We start from the raw sequence: 25,853 nt of genomic DNA, 5'->3' as shown, positions 1-25,853 counted from the left end.
TTAATAAAAAATCTTTTGGAGTGATACTAATTGAAAGTATGATATTTTTTATTTCATTGTGAAGATAAAAAAAATAATTTAGAGGATTGTTATAAACAATTAATAAGTTGTTGGAAGAATAGAAATAATATCTTCCATATGCAAAATGTTTTCACTTATACAAAAGTTTCACTACTTTTTATATGTCAACTTTATGAAAACCATATAATTTTATATTTTTGCAATAATAATATTAACAACTTTATTTATTAAATACAAAGAGATACTACTACTTCCAAATTCTATACTATTAAAATTCTAGAATTTGACTATTATAAAATAGAAATATACTCAAATAAAACAAAATATACTTAAAAAATGTAAAACTAAACTAAATCCATCAAATTTTTAGTTACATGCTTTTTAGAACTTCTCTTTCAAATGTGTGAAATATATATATAGACATAAAGTATTTCCTATAACTAAAAATAGTTACGTTTTTTACTTTTTTTTCATCTTCAAATAATATGAATATTTATAATATATTTATTGAGAGAATAACATTATTTCACTAAATAACATATTTATAATTATTTTAAATGTAAAAAAGTTAAATATATTTTTAGTTTATAAATTTTATTGTGAAATTGAAATTTGTTTTTATCTAAAATTTTGATGTAATTTCATCGTTAAATTTTAAAAATAAATATATACAATCATTTTAATTTAATAATATTAAATTTGTTTAATGTATTAAGTGTAATTTAAAATTAATATTTGAGTTATTTATTATATTTGAAATATTTTAGTTATGTAAAAACTACTTCAATTAAAAGAATTATGTCTATTTTTTAAAAATTAAAAATTAAAATATATCAAGTTTTAGAAAATAACTAATTCAAATTAAGGTTTGAGATTTACGAATTAAAAACATATGCTAACATATTCGAGGTAAAAAAATTCATCGAACAAACCAAAAAGACAGATAAAGCTCAGGATCATATGAGCTGAGATCAAATGGTGGCACACGATTTGGCGAATTGCACCTTTACAACTACCATCTTACAGTTCTTCTACATGTTTTTATTTTGACCAATAGAAAAGAAAAGAAAGAGAAAAACACTTCTCATTTGGCTATAAATATGGCCAGACACACCAAAATGGAGGACAGAAACCACACATTCTGATCTTCCACTACTTTTCTCCCTGCTAATTTTGCTTCTTATGGAACCCAAACTTCATAATAACCCAAAGATGTTAGAAAAAAAGTGGCTTTCTACTGCCTTGAATGCCAGAAGCATCGGATTAGGCACTGAGACCATAGTCCTTGCTCATGGTTTTGGAACAGACCAGTCTGTCTGGGACAAGATCACTCCCTTCCTTGTTGAACACTACAAGGTTGTGCTGTTTGATTGGCCCTTTTCTGGAACTGTGGATCCAACCCTCTATGACCCTTTGAAGTATTCCTCCTTGGAAGCTTTTGCTGATGTGTTGGTCACTCTCATGGATCAGATGGACCTCAAAGCTATCACCTTTGTTGGTCATTCCATGTCTGGCATGATTGGCTGCATAGCCTCCATCGCCAGGCCTGACCTCTTCAAAAGGCTTATTCTCCTTGTTGCTTCTCCCAGGTGATCTTTTTTTCTTTTACCTTTTCTTCTTTTTTTTGTTTTCCTCCCATGTATCTTTGTTCTGTGTTCCATAAACTCTTGTACTAAACATTTCAGTGTCTGCTTATCCTTATGTTCTTTTAAGATTAATAAATAACTTGACTTCCTGTCATTTTATTTGATTAAACTTCTTCCTCTTATTTTCTTACATTCATCATACTGAGGTTGAAGTTTAAATCTTATGATCCAGTAGATGCCACTTGAATTCTTATATCAGCTGTTTAACTTCTCCTTTTGCAGAAAATAAGTTGAACTTGTAAGTTTTCTGGAATATTTTTCAAGTCCTTCTCTCTTTTGCATTAATCATGGACAATACCACTTAACAGGTGTTTTTAGATTGAAAACTATTACATATATTTTATATTTATTAAACATTTTAAATTATTAACAGTTTTTGTTTGAACTAGTAAATATATTTCTAACAATATTTTTATTTTTAAATCAATAATCCTGGTATTTATTTTACACTTCTATCACTTTTACTATTGTGTAATTCATTATTTTACAATCCATATTCTTTCTCACATGTCACTCATTTTTCTTTCTCATCTCTCCTTCATTGTTTAAAATTTATTTTACAAATATAACTTTCCTCTCTTTTATTCCCCACTGTCAATTTTTCTTAGTATTTGTCTCATAATCCAATGCTCACTATGTTGTTTGAGTTAGGCTTGAGTCATGTGTGCTGTTTTTTTCTGCTGTCTCTTTGTCTTAAGGGAACCCTACACAAAGTTTAATGGTTTGGTTCCAGAATTTTTCTAGGACTTTCCACTGTCTGTAGGAATCTATATTTGTGAGAAAAAAAAAAAACAATAATCAGCAGTACTCACAGAACAACACACATAATAATTTGGACAACTTGCAATCTTCGACTGTGTAAAAGATAAGGATATATCATAGCCCAAATAAACAATAATTTAAATTTCAGTATTAAAAAGAGCCAACCAGTTACAGGATTATAGAAAAAAAAAAGATGAACCAACCAAACATGTGGTGTATACGGAATTGGGGGAGGGATTCGAATTTTTTTTGTAATCTTGTGGTATCACCTTTTTCAGCGTGGTGTGTTTGATGAAACAGCCTTGTTTTCATCCATAAAAATTGTTAATAGAATAAACAGAAAGCTCTGAACTAACTCAAAAAGACAAAACTTCACTTTCTCTTCCCACTTTGCTGACTTCAATTATCTCCACATCTTATAAAATTAGATTTGGAAGATTGCTCCTTAGCCCTTTGCAAATTTGAACCACCGATTTGCCGGCCATGTCAATTTCAGTTAAAAAGATATTCTCTCACCATTTTGACAATTTTTAATTTTGATTCCTCTAAAGTAAAGAGTTATATAAAATAAAAGGTAGAAAGATATGTACAATTTAAAGAGGTGAAGTGATTAAGATGTGTGTTCATATCAATCTTAGAACTGTCAGACCAAAATACGTATACTAAACCAAACAGGTCCTAAAATATCGATTTTTTCTCTTTTCACCTTTAAAAATATACCAAACAAAAGAAGGAAAAATCTTTCTTCCGATTAAAAAAGTGAACTTTAACCTACAAAGATGAGATTTGTATGATATTTGATTTTATCTTTAATAAACTTTCGTTATATATGTTTTTAAGAGTTATAACAGTATTTTAAGCTTTTAATAGCATTGCTAAGATTGAAAAAATCATCTTTTTGACGAACTCAAACCCAAGACATCTTAAGGTAAGTCCCTCTAACTTCTTGCTATGACATACAGGTATCTTAATACTGATGACTATGAGGGTGGCTTTACTAGCTCAGATATTGAGCAGTTTTTGCAGAACATGGAGTCCAACTATGACAACTGGGTTATTGCCTTCTCCTTACTGGCAGTGGACCCAAATGATGAGCCATCTGTTAACAAATTCAGAGAGTTCCTGGGAAGAATGAGAGCTGATGTGGCAGTATCCTTAGCCAAGACTGTGTTCTACAGTGATTACAGAGATATACTTGAGAAAATTGAAACGCCATGCACCATCATTCAGACCACTAGTGACATTATTGTTCCATTCAATGTAGCACTGTACATGCAGAGAAAAATTAAAGGAAAAGTTACATTGGAGGCTTTGGAAGCTAAAGGGCATTTTCCTCAGATGACTGCATGCCCTCAGCTAGTTGATGTGCTGAAGGGTGTTATTGGCTTGTAATTCTCAATCTCCATCATTTTGTCATCTTAGTTATACTTGTTTCTGATTTCATTTATATAGGTTGATGTACATGTTTGGTTGGAACTACGTTCACAACCCACGCTAATACTGAAGTGACTAGATTTTGTGTTGAAGTGAACGCACACCAGACGTGGTTCCAAACACACGTGTAGTTTGTGTGAGGTTTATATGGTGTTTTGATCTGGACAAAGTGTGGTATGTGTTACTTAATTCATTGTACTCTTGAAATAATAATGTGAATCAGCTTTGTGGAAATGTACTTTTTTTGAATCTCTTTCTGATATAGGTATGCTGGCAAATAAAGTATGTTGACAAGAATCTTATTTTATCCATTGGTCAAGTTCATCTTCGAGACATGGATCTGGACCATTTTTCTTTCTTCATTTTAAGTGGTTGCAACAAGGAAAACAAACAGCCGCAATTTTGACTTTATGAAATCTGAATGTCAGATTTTGCATGGAATAATTCTTTGAACATATTTAATGCTTACTCACCAATTATTGCAAAAATCAGAAGTACAGTATGAGTATCCAAGTTGAAGACTGCATACTGGAAAAGTCCAATCCCACAGTTTTTAACATAATATTGAATTAACCATTATGAAGTTTGAACAACAAACATCAATGCATGACGCAGTGAATAGTCACGATGCTTTGTGTCAGGAACAATCTCCTATTCTTAAGCTACGGAGGAGATCCAAATATCCATGATATTCAGGAGTGATGTATCTGCAATATAAGAACAAATAATCATAAAGTTTTCACTGGAACCATCCCAAGAATAACCATTTAAGAGAACTTGCTAAAGAAATTTCACTTTTGTTACTTTGTATGTTTGCAATACATGATTTCATAGTTTATATTCACAAAGCCTCAAAAATTCCAAAATCTATTATGTATACTCTACCAAAGGTCCATAAATTTTGGAAATGATAGTGAATCAAGTTTGAGTATCCAGAGGCCACAGTAACACAACCAAAAGTGTTACAATCAAATGCAACGCCTATGGTTCCCAGAATAGAACAATGATCACATCGCCATTTTAGATGCATGTTAGGATTTTAATGCAGAAAGGCCGTTTAATATTTCCCTTCCAATTAAAAGTTTACAATAGCATACATGAAAAAAAAGGTAGGAAAGATGTTGACAAATACCCGTGTCGAAACAGGAAGTCGATGATTACGAGCGAGCAATTTGTCTTGAAAAACTGTGTCTTACGTATGACTTCTGCAACTTGCCTAACAGGGATCAACTTGAAGCTATCAACTTCTCCATCTGATATTTATTAATTAGACCACAAAAAGGTGAGAAGGGCAGCGATAGAGCAAAACAAACAGCAGTAAAATTGAAGGACATGCAAGGTTTACCTTCATTATTAGGTATGAAATCTTTTGGAAGTTTTAGATCATAACAGAATAGGACATCTCTCTTGTATCTATACCCATCAATGTCCATATATGAAACAGCCCCTACAGGTATGGCTCTGTGGAAGCAACAATAAAAAGAATCAGACAGAGAGAAAGTGTACTAATTTGAAATCTTTCATTTTGGCTAATGACTGTATAGAGTAAAGTAGTACACACACCTCATTAAAGAGTATAGGAAGAAAAAAACAAATCAGTTAACCGACCATCCCAAAGGCAAACCAAAAATCAGTTAACCCACCATTCCAAAGGCAAATCAAAATTCATGCACTAGAGGAATATAGGAGGAAGGAGAAATGTTTAGAATGAGGTTAGTTGCTTACTTGACAGAGAGAGATCTAGGTATTCCTGCTTCCTCTTCACATTCCTTTATGACATTCTCCTGACAGTCAATGCCGTGTGGCTATGACAGTAGCAATTAAATAAGAAACTTGATGATAATATATTGAACTAAAGGAAACATTTAATAGTAAATGGATCTTGTACATTGATTTGCTTATTCAGTGGCTACACTTTGCTAAAACTTTTCAGTTCCTAACCAGCGGAAAAATGATTCACCCAAAAGGTAATAGTGATGTTGGGGAGAATGTTTAAGCTCAGAACAGAGAAAAACGAAACTACAAACCAGTCCTCCTGCAACTAGATGATCAAGCATTCCAGGATATGTCTGTTTTGTGTCACTTCTCTTTCCTATCCAAAGGTGCTTCTGCCCATCTACCTCAACATAGCCATTCATATGGACTCCATAAGCCTAATCTTTGAAGAGAAAAAAAAGGGTTAAAACAAGAGCTTTGGAATTAAGATATAAAAGGACAGGTTAAGGACGAAAAGTTTTGAACAAGAGCTTCAGGATGTATACCGAATTATCAATCAGAAAGGCTTTTGAAAAACAAATATTTAGTAGTTGCCCCAAATTTGCTTGAACACAGATCACCAAGTAATTTCAGAATGATGCCAACACAAGATCGCAATGTGGTAACATTCAATTCCACAAACTAACGGAAGTTCAATTTTCAATTACAATTTAGCAATGAATTATAATCCTGTTTGTTTAAAAGTTTTTCACATGAAATTTATTTGGCAAAAAATAGTTCACAAACCTCCAATGCGGAGGAAATCAGTTTTCTTCGAAGATGATCAATTGTGTTAAACATGCTTAGAAGAGTAGAAATAACAGGCCTATCTATGATAACAGCACAAGGCCAGGGCAGAATTCACAGTATACACCAGCTGAATATATGGCTTCTAACATTTGCAGTAACTACAAAAAGTACAGAAAACCAGTAGCAAGAAAAATCTCCTTTGTACCTTTATGCCGAAATAAGGAGCTGCTGCACGCTCCAATGAAAAGAAAATGGGTGCACCAAAGGATGATGTCACAGGGTAAAGCTGGTAAAACATGGACAAGAAACATAGGTTAGATACCCGGGCATTAGGAAGGCACAAAAGAATGACAAAATATAACATTCTACGGATTTTTATACCTCATTCCGTATACCTGGAATCCGCTCCTCTCCCAACTGCTGTACTACATATCCAACTGCACTGGTTCTTTCATCAGCTGTCTTCAGCATTGGATGCAAAGAAACAAAGTCACCATTGGGGCCTCCATTGAATTTTTCTTTGGGGAAGACAAACACATCGCCAAAGCCCCTCAAATGCTCCACAAATCTGAGGTGCAGGCGCAGCAATTCATGTCATGAAAATAAATCAGAACAACAACAACGACATGAAGCCTTATCCCATAAGGTGAGATCGGCTACATGGATCAGTCAGGACCAAACAAGATTAATCAATGAGATATTCACAAATAACTATGCAATAGATGACACAAAAATTAAAAGGAAAAAAAAAGGATAGAATTGAATTAAACTTACCCATTGTGAATGAATCCAACAATGTGGTCCTCGACCACAAACGGAAGGAACTCAGATTGTTTTTCCTATAAGCAAGTTCAATGTCAACAACAAAGACTATGATTAAACTCAATTCCGATAGAGCCAGACACTGCACCAATGAAGTTGAATAGAAAGAAATAAAAACAAGTGTATCCTATAATCTAGTGCCTGCTTGGTTTCACTTCAACTCATAAAATCACGTTAAGATACCGACTATCATGAATTTATATAACTTTTCATATATTTGGTCTCATGCAGGGTCCAGAATTGATTTTCAGTTATAAAACAATTAACACTACATTTTAGTACTAACACAATGCTTCAGTCTAAAACCAATTCCGTTAAAAAACAATATCGCAATTCAATAGCACTCAAACCAATTTCGCAAGGGCTCACCCACCAACAAACTTAAAATTAGCCAGACCCATAATTCAAAAACCGAAAAGAAAATAAATTTACGGTAAAAAAGAGGTTATGACCAACGAACACACAATTGGGTGTCTCTATGTATGAAATTTGCTTCATTCATTCAGTGTTTGTGTTTTCCAAGGAAGCAAAGAGAACGGTGCAAAGAGCTTACAGAACCACGATTGCATAGTTGAACTTTGTTGAAGAAGCCTTGGAGATAGCGAGAGCGGTCTTGTGTGTCGGTTTGAGATTCAGATATGCCAATGGCATCGTTCCATGTGAACGATAATGTGACAGAAGAAGAAAAAGACGAGGCCAAGCTGAAGTTGGTGGAAGTTGTGGAGGGAAAAGGGTGAGAGGGAAGGAATGAAGAGAAGGGTCGTGATCTGACGTAGCTCAAAGTAGCAAATTTGCTGATGCAGCAAACCGTTCCCATTGCTGTCTCTGGTTTGTTCAACAGAACAAAGTTAAGGTATCTGTGTCGTGTCATGAACAAAGGAGGGTGGACACTGTTTTTTTTGTGTGCAATTTAGGCCTTGTTTGTCTCAGGCCCACTTTTTATGGGCCAGATATTATCAACTCTCTCTCATATAATGATTAATGAGGTACTAATATATTACTGATCAAAACAAGAAAAAACTATATATTTAGTTTTTTTTTATGTGCTCATATGTATCTTTTAATAAAGGAGTTGATTGATTAGGATTAAATATCATGAAAACTTATTATCTCTATTTTTTCTTCAAATAATGCTTACCTCTTCTGCTTTCTTACATCATTATAATGGTTTATTTATATAATGTAAGTATATATCACTTTTCTAAACAAGAGAATGTATGTGTAAAGTAAAAGAAAATTATAATATAATATTTTTTACAATGATGTCCTTATTTATCTATATAAATGTAAAGCTTTCAAAATTTACTGAGATGTATATGTAATGTAAAAATGAATGATAATGTAATATTTTTAAAATGAAAAGGAGATTTGTGTAGGATTTTTAAAAATGGGATTTAAGGGTAATTTTAGAAAAAAAAATGTAATTTATTGATTAAAATTTGCACAACTGTTTCGTCATTTAAATGGTAGTTTGATGCAGTTGTAAAACCTGCATTTTTGGATAAGATTTTTTAGTATAGTAAAAACTATAAAGTGAAATATAATAGGAACAGAAAATATCTGATTCTTTTATTGATTAAAAAAACAGTGACATAATTTTATTTTATTTTTTGAGTGAGCAATTGAATTAAAAATAACGATTAAAACAAGAATTGATAATTGAAATTCAACAACTTAAATACTTATCTTATTTTAGTTGGGAAACACTTCAAAGTTCTGAATCATTAGTTTGCAAAACATCTGAAAGTTACATGTGAAACCATAAAAACAAAAAATTGATATCTTATTCATGACAGATTCAATACTAAGTTGTCTTCTATGAAAACTAGGGCAGTGAAGAGAAGCATGGTGTTTGATTATGTTCTTCTTGTTCCCACAACATGATCTTCTTCTTCTATCTTCTCTTCAGAGAATCACATGCATGCTTAGATAGGTTCAACAAATATGGTTTCCTGTCATCAAGTATTTACAAAGGCACAAGAAATTTCAGCATGTTGATGATTACATGCTTAGACAAAAACTTAAAAGGAAAACAATGATGTGAAACACTATTCATGTTAAACTCACCCCAAGGAAAATTGTTCCTATGTAGTGGTGTTTGCTTTCAGTTGCAGATAAGATCAAAGTTTGAGAAGGGAGACGAATTTTCGCACACTGCACAAAGATATACTCAAATTTAGAATAGATTGTTGCACTTTCTAAGAGGAAAAAACGTTGCAGAAGATGGATCATTTTTCCTTTAGACTTAGATAGAGTACTTATATATGCCCTAATCAGAAGTAATTTATCATTTTTTTTCATTAAGATTCAAACTACAATTAATGTTTCTGGAATAAAGATGTAAATTGATAAATAACATGTTTTTTCTACGTTATTGTTATGAGTATAGATGACTAACCAGTTTTTTGTTCTTCAGATGTTCGTATAAGTCAAGATTGTTGAATTGCATTATACTGAAGAACACATAATCTACAGGCTCACTATAAATACTGCATTTAAATGAAATTGAAGTATATGTAAGATTTTTTCACAAAAGTATTTTAAAGAGTAGCAATAGCATTGTGGCTTCAAATTACTTTATTGTATGGGATACAGCTCTCTCTGATAAATAGAGGATAATCTCTAGCCTACTAGACCAATTCTCAGTGAGCCTGCAATGAAAAAAAAGAAATTATTATGCTTCTGATATTAATTATACATGTATTTATTAATGTAGAAAAATAAATTTCAATCGTTGCTAGTTATATTTTGATTACGAAAATCTAACTGTAAAGTTTAAAAAAAAAATAGAACTAAGAATATAAGGAAGATACACTTACGTTAAATTCGATGTTTCTCTTTTGAGAGCCTGTTTCATAAGTAGAAAGATCAGTTATTTAGCAAATTGACACAATTATTAGAATGTTAGTGCTAAAAAAGTAGAACATAGATCACTTATAATCCCATTTAACAAAAGTAGATGTTGAAGGTATACAAAGATTCATCGATTCTATCGTACCTTTGCTATAAGAATGGAGGTGCGATTATTGTGAATATTTCCAACCAAACATCCCTAGAGATGCATAAGAGAAAGAGAATTGTAAGTCAATCATTTTCTGAAAATGATATAAATTTCCCTATTAAGTAAGTCTACTATTAGGGAAAAAAGGAATGAGAATAACAGAGGGATATGAAATTATATATGATGGTCTAATGTTGAATGATGAAGCTGATATAAGCTTACCTCCCATGCATGCACGTAGGGTTGAAAGTTTGTAAAAGATGGTGAGAAAGGCAAAGTATTAGTGTGATTAAATTGAGGTGTTGCAGATGCAGGAGGAGCCCTAGTGCTTGATCCCACTGCAGATCTACCAAATTGAAAATGTTGGTGACCACCACCACCACCACCACCACCATTGTTAGTAGCATATGGTTGAACATTCAATGAATTTCCAGTTGAACCAGGCAACATTGACATGCCTCCAAGAACACCCATGTTGTCTCTTTCTTCCATAACCACTCCTTTTGAAGACCCCTCTCCTTCTGTCAAAGTTGGTGTTGTGGATACCATTGCTGGAATTCAATGTCAAATTCATTGATCCAACCATTTGGGAAAAAAAATAACTTGCCAGATATTGCAAATACACACAACATAGAAAGAGAGACAACCTTGGCAGTGGTTAGCAAAGTTTATGGGAAATCGAGTGTTATTTGTTCTCTTCATTGATTCTATCCATTCTTCTGTGCTTGGATCCGTTGTACTTTTCCCTCGAAAGGCATCATGTGCCTCTTTAAATTTTCTTGACAGTAAAACAGTAAATTGATCCATTCTAGTACTGCATATGGGACTGGTTGATACTATAGAACCATCATTTGCCTACAAAAGAAGAAAAAAATAGCTATGTTAGAATTCAAAATGATTTTGAGTTTCATATTCATATAAAGATGACTAGTATATAAGGAGAAAGACCGGTAAATTCATTATCCTAAATTAACACATTTTCATATCATGTAGAAGGAGATTAGAGAGATGAACTTTTACCACGTTGAATATCACTTCAAAAATTGGGTGTTGAATTGGAGATATTATTGATAGGGACACTGCTAACTGCGTGTAGTAACATGAGTACAGTGAGTATGAACAGAAGGCTAACATGGGAAAAAAATAATGAAAGAACATAGTTCCAAGACATTACCGGACCAAACATTTCTGCCACCTCGTAAAAATCAGCATTTACATAATGTAAATTTGTGCCAATGATTCCTTCTTTAGTAATCTCAGGTACAGAGACCAACATTCTCGTAGGAAATGGATCTCTTGCTGCTACAACAACACAATGTCTTTCTCCATTATAGTACTCTTGTGATGTCATTACATTAGAAGGCCTTGGAAACATCTGTTATATGCAATAGTAAAATTAAAACTGGAATAAAGAGAACAGGAAGTGTGTGTTGACATCTACATACCATTAGGGCTTTTGGAAGGCCTTCCACCATAGCATGTTGGTTTAGATTATCTCCATTAAAAGCTAAGCATGATAAAATGTCTAAAAAATAATTCACATCTCTTGTCCAATGAATATATCGGACGTCCAACCCTGCACACATAATGATATATTAATCAAATTTATGGTTTTTGTTTCAAAACTACTATTTTGTTATGGAATAGGCCTTTGCTGAGAAGGAATTATGTTTCAGAAATAGGTTTTTTTTGTTATAGGAAATTTTGTATTTATTGACAAAATTTTGCCACCTGATAAAAATTCATTTGATAAAATGAGTTTATCCATGAAAAATATCAATAAATTTTAAATAATTGTTGATATTGAATATCTTGATAAAATTTATTAGTAACCAACACTCTAGAATTTTAATTGATGAATATTTTTTGTTGATAACAAGTCTGCCAATAATAAAACTTTTTAACTATTTATTGATAGTTTTAATCCATAAAATAAATATTAAAGTTTTTAACATTTATTTGAGGTTTTAATCATTTTATAATAAAATTTTTCAATAAAGTTTATCAAAAATGTCCATAGAAAGAAATAGGAGAAGTGATCTTAAAAAATTATTACAGAATTGTTATAAATTTTCAATAAAAAAGCATGTCTTAGTAAAAAAAAAATGTAAACAAAAATGAAATACCTGTATTGGAGTTGGAATTATACATGACTAGACCCAACTCACATGGTGCTTCATTAGCTTCCTGTGAACAAATGATGCATAGTAAGGAAAAAACATATAAATTGTAGATTTGGAAACTACACAAAATTTGCAAACAAAAATGTATTAAAATATTCTAAACAAATACGAATTTGATTCGAAGATATATGTACTACAGAAGTATTTTTCAGAAAATTTGTAATCTTTGTAATTTTATATTTAAGGTTGTCAAAATAGTTTTGGTTTTGAAATTAATAAATTTCTGTAAGTTGTATAAGTTTAGAAAAGATACCACATTACATTAAAAATTAAAATTATAGAAAATATTATAAAATATACCTCTTCTATTGAGTTGTAAAAGAAGGTCCTGCACAATCAATAAGCAAGGCGATTAATAATTCATTTAGCATAATTGTGGTTACAAATTCAAATATTTTATTCTTACACTAAAACAATTTATGCTTTCATTCATAAAACAAAGCTAGCTAGTTCACTTTTATATATAAAGAAATGGTGGACGAAATACAACATGAATGAATAAAAATCACAAAGCATGAAAATATAGCATTATACAACAATATAAAATACAATGAAGAAAATAAATTCTGCCACCTTTTTCCTGCTCAAATTAAGGACACTTTAGACATTTGCTTTTATAGTTTTTTGTTTTTCTTTTTTAATTTTTAATAAACTTTATTAATTAGTGACATTTATTAGAGAATATGTATTAATGTACACCATAAAATAATTTATTTTTATTTTTATCCTTAAATGTCAGGAAAAAGATAATAAATTTTAATAATATCATTTTGTTACATGTCATGTCATCTAATTATATATATATATATATATATATATAATGTGATACAAATTATAATTTATATATATATTAGTGAAAATATATGTGGTGTGTTTACCTTTATTATTATAAATTGATTTAATTTTAAATAAATTAAATAAATTATGATTTAAAATGATAAAATGATGAAATAATTTAATTTAAAAAATAATAAAATTTAAATTAACTATGACTTTAAAAAAATGAAATTATTCTAATTTAAAATAACATGTACGGTAAAAGAGTAAAATTATAAGAAAAAAACTATGTAAAAAAGAAAATCTTAAGTAGCAAAAATTTCCATACCTGACAATTTTCTCGAGATATTCTGAAACAATGTTGGGCCAGTATGGACCCAAGGCTGAGCTGCCATCTACAAGTATGTTTAACCATTTCTTAGGTGCCATTTTTGTAGAAATGAAAGCTTAAAGAACAAAAATGAAGGTGAGAATGAAAAAGATGAAGCACTACTTGGTTGTTTATAAAGCTATAGTTGTGGTCTCCACCTTCATTAACATATTGCATTGACTTTTGTCATTTCATTATTTATGGATGACAGATAGGGACAAATACTCCATTCTTTTTATTGCATGCATTTTAAAATTAATTTTGGAAAATATAATTAATTTTAATAGGTTTAATCATTTCTGAAATCCTTATTTTTGTTCAAATATCAAATCAGTATCATTTTTTTTCTCTCAATTGAGTCTTTATATTTGAAAAATTGAAGTAATGTGGTCTTACCGTTAAATTGATTCAATGACATTAAAAATATGTTGACGTGACTATTTTAAATAATGTGGTTCAATTACATTAAAAATATGTTGACGTGGTTATTTTAAATAATGTTTTCAGCGTGGAATTTCACATTTTTTAAAAGAAAATTTTTTAATTTGTTAGTTTGTTGTTTTTCTTCTTCCATCTTCTCTTCAACTTTGTTCCTCAATCTTAATCACTTGACCGAAACCCCTACATTCTTCACATGTGTATCATGAGGTTCGAAAATGGCCAAACAAATGAAAATTTCCAATTTTCGTGCAAAACTCTAAAGTAAAAAATCTCCAATTTCATTCTGTTTTCGTTTTCTCTATTGTCATGAAAAATATATAGATTTGTGGATGTTAATATTGGTTGTCTTATGGTGGTATTCTTCCTTCATCGTTCTTTCTGAATTTGTATAACCTAATGGCAAAATAGAATAACAACTAAAAATTTTTAAAATCAATTGAGAAAGGACATGAAGGTTTGGTGTGAGGTTAATCTCTAAGTTGCTACATCACATAGCTGCACTAGTGCTTCCACAAGATGCTATGAGCTTCAATAACAGTGAAAGTTGTGGGTTCATGGTGATTGCAGATGACAAAAATCCGATGACGACGACGATATTGGCAAAGTAACAAAATTGCACCAGAAATAGATTGCACCAAAAAGTGTGGTGGTCTTGAACCCCAATAATGTCGACTGCAAAAGAAAACGACATAAAGAGACATAGTAGCCATGAACAACATTGAAACACTACGGAACTGATCGACCTGAACAAAGCAGATGACGACCACCATCAAGGAAGTGAAGTCAAACAATGGTGATTGAACCTTCAGGATGAGCATGGTGGTTGGGCGGCGCAATGTAGGAAGTGTTAATTAGGGTTTGAGCTATTTCTCAAATTTTTTATTAAAATTTTTATTTTAGAAAAACGAAATTTCATATCAACATGTGGCATCATTTAAAAAATTCATATAAGTATGTTAGGTCAATATTTTTTAATGTCTTTTAGTCAATTTAACGCCAAGATGATTTCATTGTTTCAATTTTTCAAAACCATTTTAATAAAATACTTGTATTTTTTTTGTTTAGGCTTAATACCAATTTCGGTGTCCTATATTTTGTAAAAATGGTTCAAGTTTGTCCTTTTTGCTGATAGCGTTAAAAACGCTAACGACGTAATGTCCACCTTAGACAATATTAAAGACCTATCCAGTTTTGTATTACATGACAACATCAGTCCAATTGACTTGGCAATTTTTCTATTTCTGGATTGTTCAATTTAAGCGATTTGGATTTTCTGCGTTTTGGACATTGAGGTTTTCTGTATTTTGTGGTTTTTTCAAGTTAAATCGAAGATAGGAGACGCGACAGTGGTTAGGGTTTCTTTATGTTTGAATTTCCAAGTCTATCTGTGGTTGTAGGTAACTTGATGACGTGGTAACACAATTTAAGGGCTTTGTCATCATGGGATTTCATGATGGAAAAGGATGGTTTCATGATAAATTATTAAATCAATTGATTAAAAATGTTGAAATTAATTTTAGTTTGACTTTGGAGAAGCAACGAAATAAAGAAATAATTTAAATATGAATAACTTTTAGAAAGAGTAGAGTATAAACTTTTGTAAAAATTTGTTATTATTGTAATGAATTGTAAAAGGTTTAAGAAATTTATATTATTATTATCACATAAATTTATAAAATAAATTTAGAAATGTAATAAAAGCATGGGAATTATGAGTCAGCTTATTTGTTAAATCAAAGATTTAAGATGATAGTTAGTAATTTAATTTTTATATTTAAAACTATGATTTATCAATTGTTTTATATTATTATTTTTATTTACGTGAGTTTAAAAATATCATTATTATTAAAATATAAAAGTGTCACGTGTTAAATTGTTATAGGCATGTCATACTGGATTTTTTCTAACCATATAAATATACATTTAAATACATTTGTTAACTTTAATTCAAATAAACTACTTTAAATCAATTCAAATTTATAATTTTTTTTTATCAAATAACAATTTTTTTCTATTATATTTTTATTTATTTTTAAACTATAATTTTAATAACTTATATATTAATAAATTATCACCCGCGGAAAAAGCCGATTAGAAAAGTTTTTTTATAGCATTTATCTCAATATAGAAATAAAAGTATAAAAAATATTAAATTTTCTATATCAAAAATTAAAGAAAGTATTGGGTATTAAAAAAATTGAAAGTAGTTGTAACTGATAAATTCAAATATATTGAAACAAAATATATTTTAAATAATAAGTTTATTTCATTAAAACAAAGTTAATGTAAAGAAAACGCAGGACTACTAAATTAATATTTTTAATAATATTTTAGAAGACACGTTTAAGGGTAATTAAAATTTATTTGCGTCTTTATTCTGTAAATAATTTTCATTAAGGTAAGTAAGCAAAGGAATTATTATGCAATTTAAATTTCCAATGGAAGTATTTTAAATAAAATATACTTTTAACAGGGTTATAAATGCAAATTAATGTATATTTATATAATAAATGTGTTGTTGGAAAAAAAAATTAATGCACAACCTTTATAAATTATTATTTTTTTAGTCAAATATAGTGTTGGAGGAACATTGAGCGGACCAACTTTGAGGCGAAATTGGAATGCTTAGAAATTTCTTATTGAACTGGAGCTTCTCTTTTAGTTAATTTTGAAAATAAAATGACTCATTCATTATAGTTTCTAAGAAATAATTTATGTGTTGGAATAAAAATATTAATTTAATTAAAAGGTTAAATTATTAATTTTTAAGTTCTAGACACTTGAATTAGAGTAATTTGAATTTATTAACATCTTTGGAAATGTTGGTATAATGAAAACTCATGCAAATGAATACAAAGTTGAGACTTATGTTAAAATAGTTTTTTCTATCTCAAATGAAAAATATAAGATTTATTTGAAAGGTTTAAAAAAATATATAATTTTAACTTTTCTAGTAACAAAAATTAACAATCAATATGTAAGTGCATAAATTCTTTACTCCAAACTAATTAAATAGTTTCTTTATTTAAAGAGTAGAATACATTGAAGTAATGCTATAATTGATGCACACAACCTCTCCTTTATCTTCTCTTCATTTGCATACTTAGTTCATTTGAACAAATGTAACATCCTGTCATTTATTGATTAGTCAAAATTAAAGTATTGAAAAAAACAAAAGGTTACAACATGTGTGTAGCTAAATGTGCAACAGACAACCTAAGAAGAATAATAATGTGAAATCTTATTTACATTACACTTACCGCAGGGAACACTGTTCCTATGTAGAAGTGTCTGTTTTTCGTTGGAGATATGATCAGAGTCTGAAATGGGAGATTAACTTTCGCACACTGCAACGCACATCATTGAAAAAAGTAATTTCTATGACTTAGACTCGTATTTATATTATTTCCAACATTTTGATTGGTTGATGAAGCCCTAGCAAATGAAAAAACATAATACTCTTTTTTTTACAGTGTTGCTGTAAGTACAGATGACTGACCAGGTTTTTCTTCATCAGATATTCATACAAGTCCAGATTGTTGAAATGCAACATATAGAAGAAAACATAATCAATGGGTCCACGAAAAATCCTACATTTAAATGTTTTCAGAAAATAGGTAAGATTCCTCACAGAAAGAAGTGTTCCTTTAAGAACTAACAATGGAATTGTTAAAAAAATTTACGTTATCGTATAGTTGAGAGCTTTTTGTGGTAAATAGAAGGCTACTTCTAGCCTACTGGACCACTCATTCGTAAGCCTGCAATGAAAAAAAAAAAAATAGATGATAGTGACCTTATATTGATATCATTCATTTGTGTAGTTTTTGTAGGAGAACAGGGTATTACGAGAATATTAAATTTTAAAAGAATTATAAAAATTGATAAATCGTACAGTCACGACTTCGTATGAAACAAGTTATGTATTTCTAAACTATTTCAGCTTTGCTATATAAAAAAATTAAAATCGTGCATTGTCTAGACAACTTCAACATGTATAAGTGGCTGAAATCGTATGGGAATAAACGACTTCAATAATATATAATCGATTATCCATTCTTATAATTGATTACAACACGTTAAAATTGTTTAAAAGTGTACGACTTCAACTTTTTATATATGATAGAATTGAAATTGTAGAGGGAATGCATAACTTCACTTAAAGTCATGTGAAGATGATACGACTTGTCTTCATAAATTTTTTGAAATTTGAGTAGAGGCATATTTGCCTTGTAAAAAAACTTTAATATGTAGCAACACATGATTAAGGAAATGTGACAATTAGGTTTTAGGTTTAATATCTATTTTGGTCCTTCGGTTTGTTAGGTTTGCTAAGAGTGATCCTTTTTTTTTTTTTCTAATGTTCAGAGTTGTCCCATATTTTGTAAAAACTGTGCAAGTTGATCATTTTTGCTTATGACATTAAAAACGCTAATAATGATGTAATTGCCCTCTAGCCAAAACTGAATGAGTTGTCCAATTATTGATTGCGTGACAAGCTCAACCAATGAGGGATTGCCACGTGACAGTCCCTTTCCCACCCAAATTAGGGTTTCGCAAAATTCCAGAATGGTGCTTGCAGCGCCAGGAACGCTATCTCCTTCTCGAGCCAGGGTTTTCGACCCTCATCTACGGCGGCTGCTGAGGTGATTTCTATGTGGTTCCTTCTCAGTTTGTAGGTTTGGAGATTGATGGAGATGATGTTTGCATTTCTTCTGCGATGAAGAAGATGTTGCTAAGAAGAAGGAGATATTTATTGGCCATGGTGGTTCGCGAGAATGTGATCTGGGTTCTTCGAGTTCGTGGAGAAGACGAAGATGGAGGATAATTTCTTGCGGTGCGCGAAGGTGATGGAGGATATGAACTCGCCGTTGCGGCGCGATTTAGGTTAGGGTTTTCAAATGTTGGTCGTGGAGGATTTTAATTAGGCAATTTGGTTTCTGGGCATTTTTGATTTCTGATGTAGGTTTTGAATCGAGGAAAGTAACTCGCGATTAGGGTTCGAAGGGGTGAATCGTGATTCTGGTTTGAGATTTTTCTGCAGGAACCATTGCGATTGAACGAGCATGGTTGTGGTGGAGGCGAGGCGATATTTAGGGTTTGATGCATTTTTTATTTTGTGTAGGTCGCCATGGCTGCTTAAGGTGTGTAATGGAGGTGGATAGTGGTTCTGCAATTTAAAACGAAGATGGTGTGATGTTCGCGCATGAAGGTTGATGGCGTGGTGACTATGAAAGTTTGATTGCGCGAGAAGATGAACTTGTGTAGCGCTAATGGCAACATGGTGGTCCTGCGGTGGCGCTTTCCACATAAGTTGTCAAGTCAATTAACTCATCGTGCCACACAATGAATAACTAAACAATTCATTTAGTTTTAGCTAAGGGACAATTACACCGTTTTTAAAGCGGTAAACAAATAGGATCAACTTGAACTATTTTTACAAAATATGGAATAATTGTAAACATCTTAAAAAAAGATAAGAACATTTTAAACAAACCTAAACAACCAAAGCATCAAAATAGGTATTAAACATAGGTTTTATATATATAATTTAGGACCATGAAAGGTAAACTTACGTGAAGGGTGATGTTACTCTTCTGTGAGCCTGTTGATGGCATATATAATTGTTAGAATGTTGATCTTCTCTAGCAAACTAGTTCTAGGCCATGAAAGATTATTTTATAGGTTAATTGCTTCTATCATACCTTTCCTCTCTGAAGGTTTTTGCGACTCCTGTGCGTTTTTGCAATCAAAGTTCCCTGGAGACCAAAGATTAATTATATATCTAGAGAGTATGTGTTTGCATGCAGACATTCCACAGGTAGTTTCTTTAACAGTAAACAATGTAGAATGAAATATGGATATAAGTGGTGTAAGAAAAAGATTAAAAAGCTACATAGAACACATATAGAACATGGATAGTAATGAACTTACCTGCCATGCTTGCACTAGATTTAGAGAGTTTGAAGATGGCTGTGGAGGCCAAAAATCAAATGGATTAAATTGGGGTGTTACGGGTGGTGGAGGAACCCCATTTGGTTCATATGTAGGTCTACCGTATGGATCAAACCCAGCTGCTAAGTATGGAAGACGTGCAAAACCATTGCTACTACTAGTGGTAGTAGTAATATTAGGAAGCGTTTGTAGTGCGAAGTAGGGTAGAATATTCAATGAGTTTTCACTTGAACGAGAGGTTGGTTGATCAGCCATGCCTCTTTCTTCAACTAATCCTTCTGAAGACCCTTCTCTTGTGGAACTTTCTGCATTGGAAACAACCATTGCTGGAGTTGAAAACCCATCTGAGACAGCTAGGGACACTGGGTTTGTAGTCTCCTGTTCAAATTAAAACTAACAAAGTTAATAATAACACTTTAATTGACATTTTCATCCTTAATTATAGGAAAAAAGGGAAAAGATCTCCAACTATTCTACACTTACAACTCTATCTCTGGCAGCTTCTGTATTTCTCCCTCCACTCATCATCATCTTAGCAATTGTGAATAGGTCTTCTGAAAATATATATCAAACGGTGTTTCAAATCACTTGGCATCTATTGCAAATGCACGGTAAAAAAACAACATCATCCATTTCCAAGTTCAAGTACATTTTGTGCAGAGATTGCAAAAAAATTGTCAAATTGCAGCAATAATAGCTACACAATGTTGGGAAGATTTGTATTGAAATAAAGCTAATAACTTTCAGTTGTCGTCGATCAATCAATGTTTATAACTTAGATACTAAAAAATAACATAGTTCTTGAGACAAGGACGAAAACTGATGAACACAGAGAGCAAGACAACCTTGATTGTCGTTAGCATAATGTATAGGAACCCTAATGTCATTTGTGGGTGGATCCATTGTTCTTTTCCCACGAAGAGCAACATGTGCCTCTCTAAAATTCCTTGACAGTATAACATTAAACTGACCAATTCTAAAATTAGAAATAGGATCGGTTTCCAGTGGAGAACCATTATTCCCCTACAGAAGAAGGAAAACGAAGTTAAGTATACGAATCAAAACATATATATGAATAATAAACTAGTCATTCATTCACAGTATACAACTATAAACCTTGGCTTAGATCAATCAAAAGTATTTCATTCAATATATATATCTTACTTATAAATAAGATATTTTTGGAAAGGATGTTAATTATATATGAAGATATATATAAACTTTTACCATATTGAATATCACTTCAAAACATGGATGTTGTACTGGGGATATTATTGAAAGAGATACTGCTAACTGCATGCAGTAACATGAACATAATCAGTATAAATCCAGGGCTATGAATTAGGGAAAAAAAAATGTAAAAATAGAGTTTCATGACATTACTGGGCTAAACAATTCTGCCACATCGTAGAAATCAGCATTTACAGTATATAATTGTGTGCCAACAGTGTTTCCTTGATTAATCTCTGGCACAGAGACTGTCATTTTCACAGGAATGGGATCTCTTGCTGCTACAACAATACAATGTCTTGTCCCATTATAGTATTCTTCTGTTGTCATGAAATTAGAAGGCCTTGGAAACATCTGCTTATCAGGGCATGATTCATATCACACTTTTATTATTGATTTTTGCAAATCCCATATGCAAGATAGTTACATCAATATAGTAAAAGAAGTATCTGTTAACATATATATACCAGTAGAGCTTCTGCAAGACCTTTCACCATGGTGTGTTGGTTTTCATTATTTCCATTGAAAACCAATGATGATAACACACCTAAAAAACTATCCACCTCTCTTGTCCAAGGGATATATTGAACGTCCAACCCTAGATAAGGTACACAAGCAAATTTGAGTAACGTTTACATTCATTTAAAACAAATTACAGTAATAAAATAATCATTAAAAAATAAACTTATGTATTTTTAAAAAGAAAAAAAAAAGATAATATCGAATGTAAAAATTTATGTGTTAAAGTATATTTTTGAACAAATTTAGGATTTCTACTTCGATATGATAGTTTTAAGTGTAGAATGAATGTATCCAGAAAATTTTAATTTTGTTTCAAAGTTTAAGAGTAAAAACATATAATCTTATATATAATTAACATTAGTTGAGGTTATTGGCAAAAATAATTAGTACAAAGTTGTTATGGATTGAAGTCAACAAGGCATATCTGAGATAGACTGAAAATAAAAGGTAAATGAAATAATATACCTGGATTGTTGTTGGCATTATACATTACCAGACCTACCTGTGCATTAGCTCCCTGTAAAAAAACTTGAGTTATGTAAGCCAAGATGATTTGTCTTGTGGATTTGAAAAGCTAGATTATATATACTTGCATATACCTTCACATAAGAACATATTATAATATACTATTGTTAATTTTTTTTATTAAGTAACGATAGAATGACACTTTTACATTTATTTTAAATATAATATAAAGATGAAATGATCATAAAAAATTATTTTTGTATTTTTTTTAAGAAAAACAAATAAAAAATAAAAAAGATAAGTCAAATAAATGTAAAAAATATATTTGTGTCAAATATACATATATTTTTTTTTATCTCAGACAAGTATTCATTAGCAGCTGTTTTCTTTATGAAATTTTCATTGTGTAATCATGGTTTTCAAACTCGCGGGTTAACTCATCCGAGTTTAGGTTCCCAATCTATGTTTATGAGTTAACTCAGAACCAAATTCGATTTTTGACTAAACTCGATAGAATCGTATATGAATTTGGTGGGATCGTTTAGAATCGTGACTTTGTAGCGATTTAACGAGTTCGAAAAAGGAAGAAACGAAGAAAGGAGGAGTCGTTTTCAGTTTAGGGTTTAATAACCTGATCATTGGACGTCTTCATTTTCGTTTTATTTCATTCCACCATTGTTCTTCGCTCGTGGTCACACTTCGCTCCGACCGGCTGTTGTTCGTGGTCGCATTTGTGGTTGCGTTTGGTTTGCTTGCCGATCGTGATCGTCGTTCGTTCGTCGTTCGCGATCACGTTTCGTCCCCGTCGACTTTAGCCTGGTTTATGATCATCGTCGCACTCACTACCGTCCTCGCCGCCGCAGCTTCTTGTTTGGCCTTCTTCAAGCCGAAAGTGGTAGTGAATGAAGTATTATTGTTTTATTAAAAATTTTATTTAAGTGTGTAAATGATTTATTAAAGAATTAAATTCTTATGGTTTTTATGAAAGAAATGAAATTTATTGATTGTGTTTTTTTAAACCCTAAGTCTTGCACTATTTTTCTAATGAAAAAATTTAGAACATCAAGTCAGAAAATGTGTCAAACTCAATGGAAACCCTCTAAAAGTAGAAGTAAAATGTTTCAGGACCAACAACAAATTCTCTGCTCTAAATAATTTTGATAATAATTATGAGAGAATAACGATGCCTAACATTTATCAAAAGAAGAATTGGATGAAGATGATAAAAGATGATGATGTCATTATCAGAGGATTATAGGAATAAATATAGAAGATTTTAATATTTCAATTTATATTTTACAATATTTTTATAAATATATTTGAATTTATATATTTTTATAAATAATAAGTCTATGAATTTATATTTTTTAATACGTAGTTACGAAGAGTCAAGTTTACTAAACTCTCGTATATTAACTTTCCCATATACTCAATTGTAAAGTCAATGAATACTTCATTGAATTTATGGGTAAACTAACCTTCTGTATTTGCGTTGCTTCACACACCAAAAACATATTAATAATATATGACAGGAAATATTTTTATTCTTAATGAAGTTTTGTATGAATGATATAGCATACATTATGGAAGAAACCTTGAGTTTTAGTTTTGCAATCGATCAATTATCGTAACTTCTTTCTGTGCTCATTTTCGAAAGATCATAACAAAAAAAAAAAGATAAAATTACAACATTTTAAATTACCTCGTTTCTTGACTCTTCAAAGAAGTTCCTGCATATATAGGAAAAAAAATTATATTAATCAGTTCAAGAGTAACAAATTTAAATTTAGATAAATAAATTTAATCACCCAAAATTCATTCATAACAATATGAAATATAATACAGCAAAAATAGTTTAATCTTCTATGTAATAAAGAAAGGAAAGTTTGATATATTCTTTCTTGTCTAAATTAGGGGAACTTTAGACGTTTCATTAGTTATTTAATTTTTTTCATATAAACTGTATTAATTCGTATCATATTTTTTAGACACAGCATTTTCAAAGCACACGTTATTATAAATGATTTTATTATAATCCTAATAAGTTCAAAATTTCTATTATATAAAGTATATTTTTTTTATAAATTTATTGAAACTGTTTCTCTTTATAAGTCATAAAAAGATATTAAATATACTTTTAGGATCTAAACTTAGTTATAAAATTGAAATTCGTCAAAAAATTTAATATATTTTTTTTTAATTTTAAAAGTAAATGAATATAATTTTTTTATTTATATATTACTTTTTTTTAAAACAAGTTTTAACATTTGAATTATAATTTATCAAATATTATAGAGAACTTAAATATTAATTCCTAACATGTCAAAAAGAATTTAATAAAATTATATTAGAAGAATTATATTTATTTATTTTTAAAATTTAAGATCCAAATTATATTATAACAAGTTTTAATTTTATGTTAAAAATTTAAGACCTAAAACCTTATTTAAAAAAAATCTTCTTTATTTTTTCTTTTAGGCTACATTTCCCTGGAGTTAAAAGTCTCAGTTTTTGCTTAGAAAAATATATATCAATTTCCTGTGCTTCTTAAATCCAGGTTAAAATAATAATCCATACTTGTATTTATGAAAACAAAATCTATATATTAATTGGGCATGTTATGAATGATGATTAATATCAAGCATATATGATGAAAAATACAACATACATGTTATTTTATATAGAAGATGAAAGAAATTATCATGCATGGTAGGTATAAGAGCATCAAGAATTTCGAAACCTGACTATCTTTTCAAGACAGTCTGAGAAAATGTTGGGCCAGTAAGAAGCCAAGGCTGAGTTTCCATCAACTGTTATGTTTAACCATTTGTTATTTGCCATGGAATCAAGAACTCAAATCTGCTAAAAACATGAGAAACTGCAGAAGATGAAGAAGATGAAGAAGATGAAGCAGTTTTTGGTTGTTTATATAACAGTGCTGCTCATTATAAAGGTCAACCCTCATTAATGTAGACTTGACTTTTGTTACCTTATTTCAGGCATTCACTAATTGTAAAGAACCTTAAATTATTTATTGAGTTATAAATGCAAACTGCATGTGGTTCTTAGTTAATAAAGTTGAAGTAAAAATCATTAAATAGGAAATAAATAGAATTTAATGAATTTCAAAATGATATTTTCTGGAAAAAATAGAAGAATTAGAAATAGCAACTAAAGTAATTTAGACTCCAATTAATAAATTGATTATAATTTTTTATTAATAATAAAGATTATTTTAGATACCAATATTTTTAGTTTATAAAATAATTTTTAATTTAGTCAATATAGTAATTAATTAATTTTGCCTCTAAATTTAGTTTTTATTTGATAATGTTCTTATGTTAAACAAAATACCATTTTAGTTTCAAAACACAATTTAAGAAACTAAACTAGTATTTTAAAACTGTTTAATCACTTCTAAATAATAAATTTAAGTAATAAAACTACATTTTTAATTGAAAAACTAAAATTAGTTTTTAAATTTAAATAATTTTAATCAAATTTATTTAATATTTTAAATTGAAAATATAAAAATGATATTTTAGGTAATATATATAACAAAAGAACAATTTATATTTCTCTCGTTAAAAACATATTAAATAACGAAATTATCATATTTTCCATAAATTTTATCCTATCACTTATCATAATTAAGGAACTGTTCTCGTTGTTAACATTGATGAGATCATAATATGACCTTATAATCACATATCCTCATATTT

General features: G+C 30.2%; 4 protein-coding genes across 5 annotated transcripts; 1 reads left to right on the top strand and 3 right to left on the bottom strand.

Moving 5' to 3' along the window:
- The first annotated feature begins 1,111 nt into the window (after window positions 1–1,111).
- LOC124833137 (strigolactone esterase D14) lies at window positions 1,112–4,097 on the top strand. The gene is made up of 2 exons (XM_047307531.2): window positions 1,112–1,610; window positions 3,392–4,097. The coding sequence occupies exons 1-2, from the start codon at window positions 1,204–1,206 to the stop codon at window positions 3,819–3,821; spliced, it is 837 nt and encodes a 278-aa protein (XP_047163487.2). The 5' UTR covers window positions 1,112–1,203; the 3' UTR covers window positions 3,822–4,097.
- A 148-nt stretch (window positions 4,098–4,245) lies between these two features.
- On the bottom strand, window positions 4,246–8,084 carry LOC124833136 (nudix hydrolase 20, chloroplastic-like). The gene is made up of 9 exons (XM_047307530.2): window positions 7,744–8,084; window positions 7,143–7,207; window positions 6,750–6,936; window positions 6,574–6,654; window positions 5,891–6,016; window positions 5,589–5,668; window positions 5,209–5,324; window positions 4,996–5,116; window positions 4,246–4,570 (listed from the first exon to the last, which is right to left on the bottom strand). Exons 1-9 carry the CDS (start codon window positions 8,059–8,061, stop codon window positions 4,501–4,503), a joined length of 1,164 nt encoding a protein of 387 aa, XP_047163486.1. The 5' UTR covers window positions 8,062–8,084; the 3' UTR covers window positions 4,246–4,500.
- A 1,031-nt stretch (window positions 8,085–9,115) lies between these two features.
- Window positions 9,116–12,357, bottom strand: LOC148199906 (uncharacterized). Its single transcript, XM_088114300.1, has 12 exons — window positions 12,318–12,357; window positions 11,637–11,767; window positions 11,366–11,566; window positions 11,212–11,277; window positions 10,839–11,046; window positions 10,414–10,712; window positions 10,189–10,242; window positions 10,010–10,038; window positions 9,767–9,841; window positions 9,589–9,679; window positions 9,258–9,344; window positions 9,116–9,142 (listed from the first exon to the last, which is right to left on the bottom strand). The coding sequence occupies exons 1-12, from the start codon at window positions 12,340–12,342 to the stop codon at window positions 9,116–9,118; spliced, it is 1,293 nt and encodes a 430-aa protein (XP_087970426.1). The 5' UTR covers window positions 12,343–12,357.
- A 4,610-nt stretch (window positions 12,358–16,967) lies between these two features.
- Window positions 16,968–25,008, bottom strand: LOC148199905 (uncharacterized). 2 transcript variants are annotated; one of them, XM_088114298.1, is made up of 15 exons: window positions 24,872–25,008; window positions 23,834–23,861; window positions 22,132–22,183; window positions 21,612–21,742; window positions 21,298–21,498; window positions 21,142–21,207; window positions 20,760–20,937; window positions 20,398–20,468; window positions 19,894–20,292; window positions 19,665–19,718; window positions 19,536–19,564; window positions 17,646–17,720; window positions 17,462–17,552; window positions 17,223–17,309; window positions 16,968–17,092 (listed from the first exon to the last, which is right to left on the bottom strand). In XM_088114298.1, exons 1-15 carry the CDS (start codon window positions 24,970–24,972, stop codon window positions 17,066–17,068), a joined length of 1,590 nt encoding a protein of 529 aa, XP_087970424.1. In that variant the 5' UTR covers window positions 24,973–25,008; the 3' UTR covers window positions 16,968–17,065. The 2 variants fall into 2 exon arrangements, with proteins under 2 accessions (XP_087970424.1, XP_087970425.1); XM_088114299.1 differs by lacking the exons at window positions 23,834–23,861; window positions 24,872–25,008 and adding an exon at window positions 22,763–22,996.
- Between the last annotated feature and the right edge of the window lie 845 nt (window positions 25,009–25,853).

The sequence above is a fragment of the Vigna umbellata genome, chromosome 4 (genome assembly GCF_029865625.1).
Source record: "Vigna umbellata cultivar VRB3 chromosome 4, Vumbellata_1.0, whole genome shotgun sequence".
In the NCBI taxonomy this organism is placed as follows: domain Eukaryota; kingdom Viridiplantae; phylum Streptophyta; class Magnoliopsida; order Fabales; family Fabaceae; genus Vigna; species Vigna umbellata.
The sequence above is the reverse complement of the archived record's forward strand: the minus strand, read 5'-3'. Positions and strand labels throughout refer to the sequence as shown.

Bases quoted from the DNA above. Each gene is read 5' to 3' on its own strand.
- LOC124833137 (XM_047307531.2), top strand. From the start codon at position 1,204: ATGGAACCCAAACTTCATAATAACCCAAAGATGTTAGAAAAAAAGTGG. The intron at 1,611-3,391 runs GTGATCTTTTTT...TATGACATACAG, and splicing joins CTCCTTGTTGCTTCTCCCAG to GTATCTTAATACTGATGACT.
- LOC124833136 (XM_047307530.2), bottom strand. From the start codon at position 8,061: ATGACACGACACAGATACCTTAACTTTGTTCTGTTGAACAAACCAGAG. The intron at 7,208-7,743 runs GTAAGCTCTTTG...ACTTGCTTATAG, and splicing joins AACTATGCAATCGTGGTTCT to GAAAAACAATCTGAGTTCCT. The intron at 5,669-5,890 runs GTTTGTAGTTTC...CTACTGTCATAG, and splicing joins ATCTAGTTGCAGGAGGACTG to CCACACGGCATTGACTGTCA.
- LOC148199906 (XM_088114300.1), bottom strand. From the start codon at position 12,342: ATGTATAATTCCAACTCCAATACAG. The intron at 10,713-10,838 runs GTTGTCTCTCTT...CAACTTTGACAG, and splicing joins CTTTGCTAACCACTGCCAAG to AAGGAGAGGGGTCTTCAAAA. The intron at 9,680-9,766 runs GTAATTTGAAGC...ATTTAAATGCAG, and splicing joins GCTGTATCCCATACAATAAA to TATTTATAGTGAGCCTGTAG.
- LOC148199905 (XM_088114298.1), bottom strand. From the start codon at position 24,972: ATGGCAAATAACAAATGGTTAAACATAACAGTTGATGGAAACTCAGCC. The intron at 19,719-19,893 runs GTAAGTTCATTA...TTTGGTCTCCAG, and splicing joins ATCTAGTGCAAGCATGGCAG to GGAACTTTGATTGCAAAAAC. The intron at 17,310-17,461 runs GTCAGTCATCTG...TGTGCGTTGCAG, and splicing joins ATCTGATGAAGAAAAACCTG to TGTGCGAAAGTTAATCTCCC.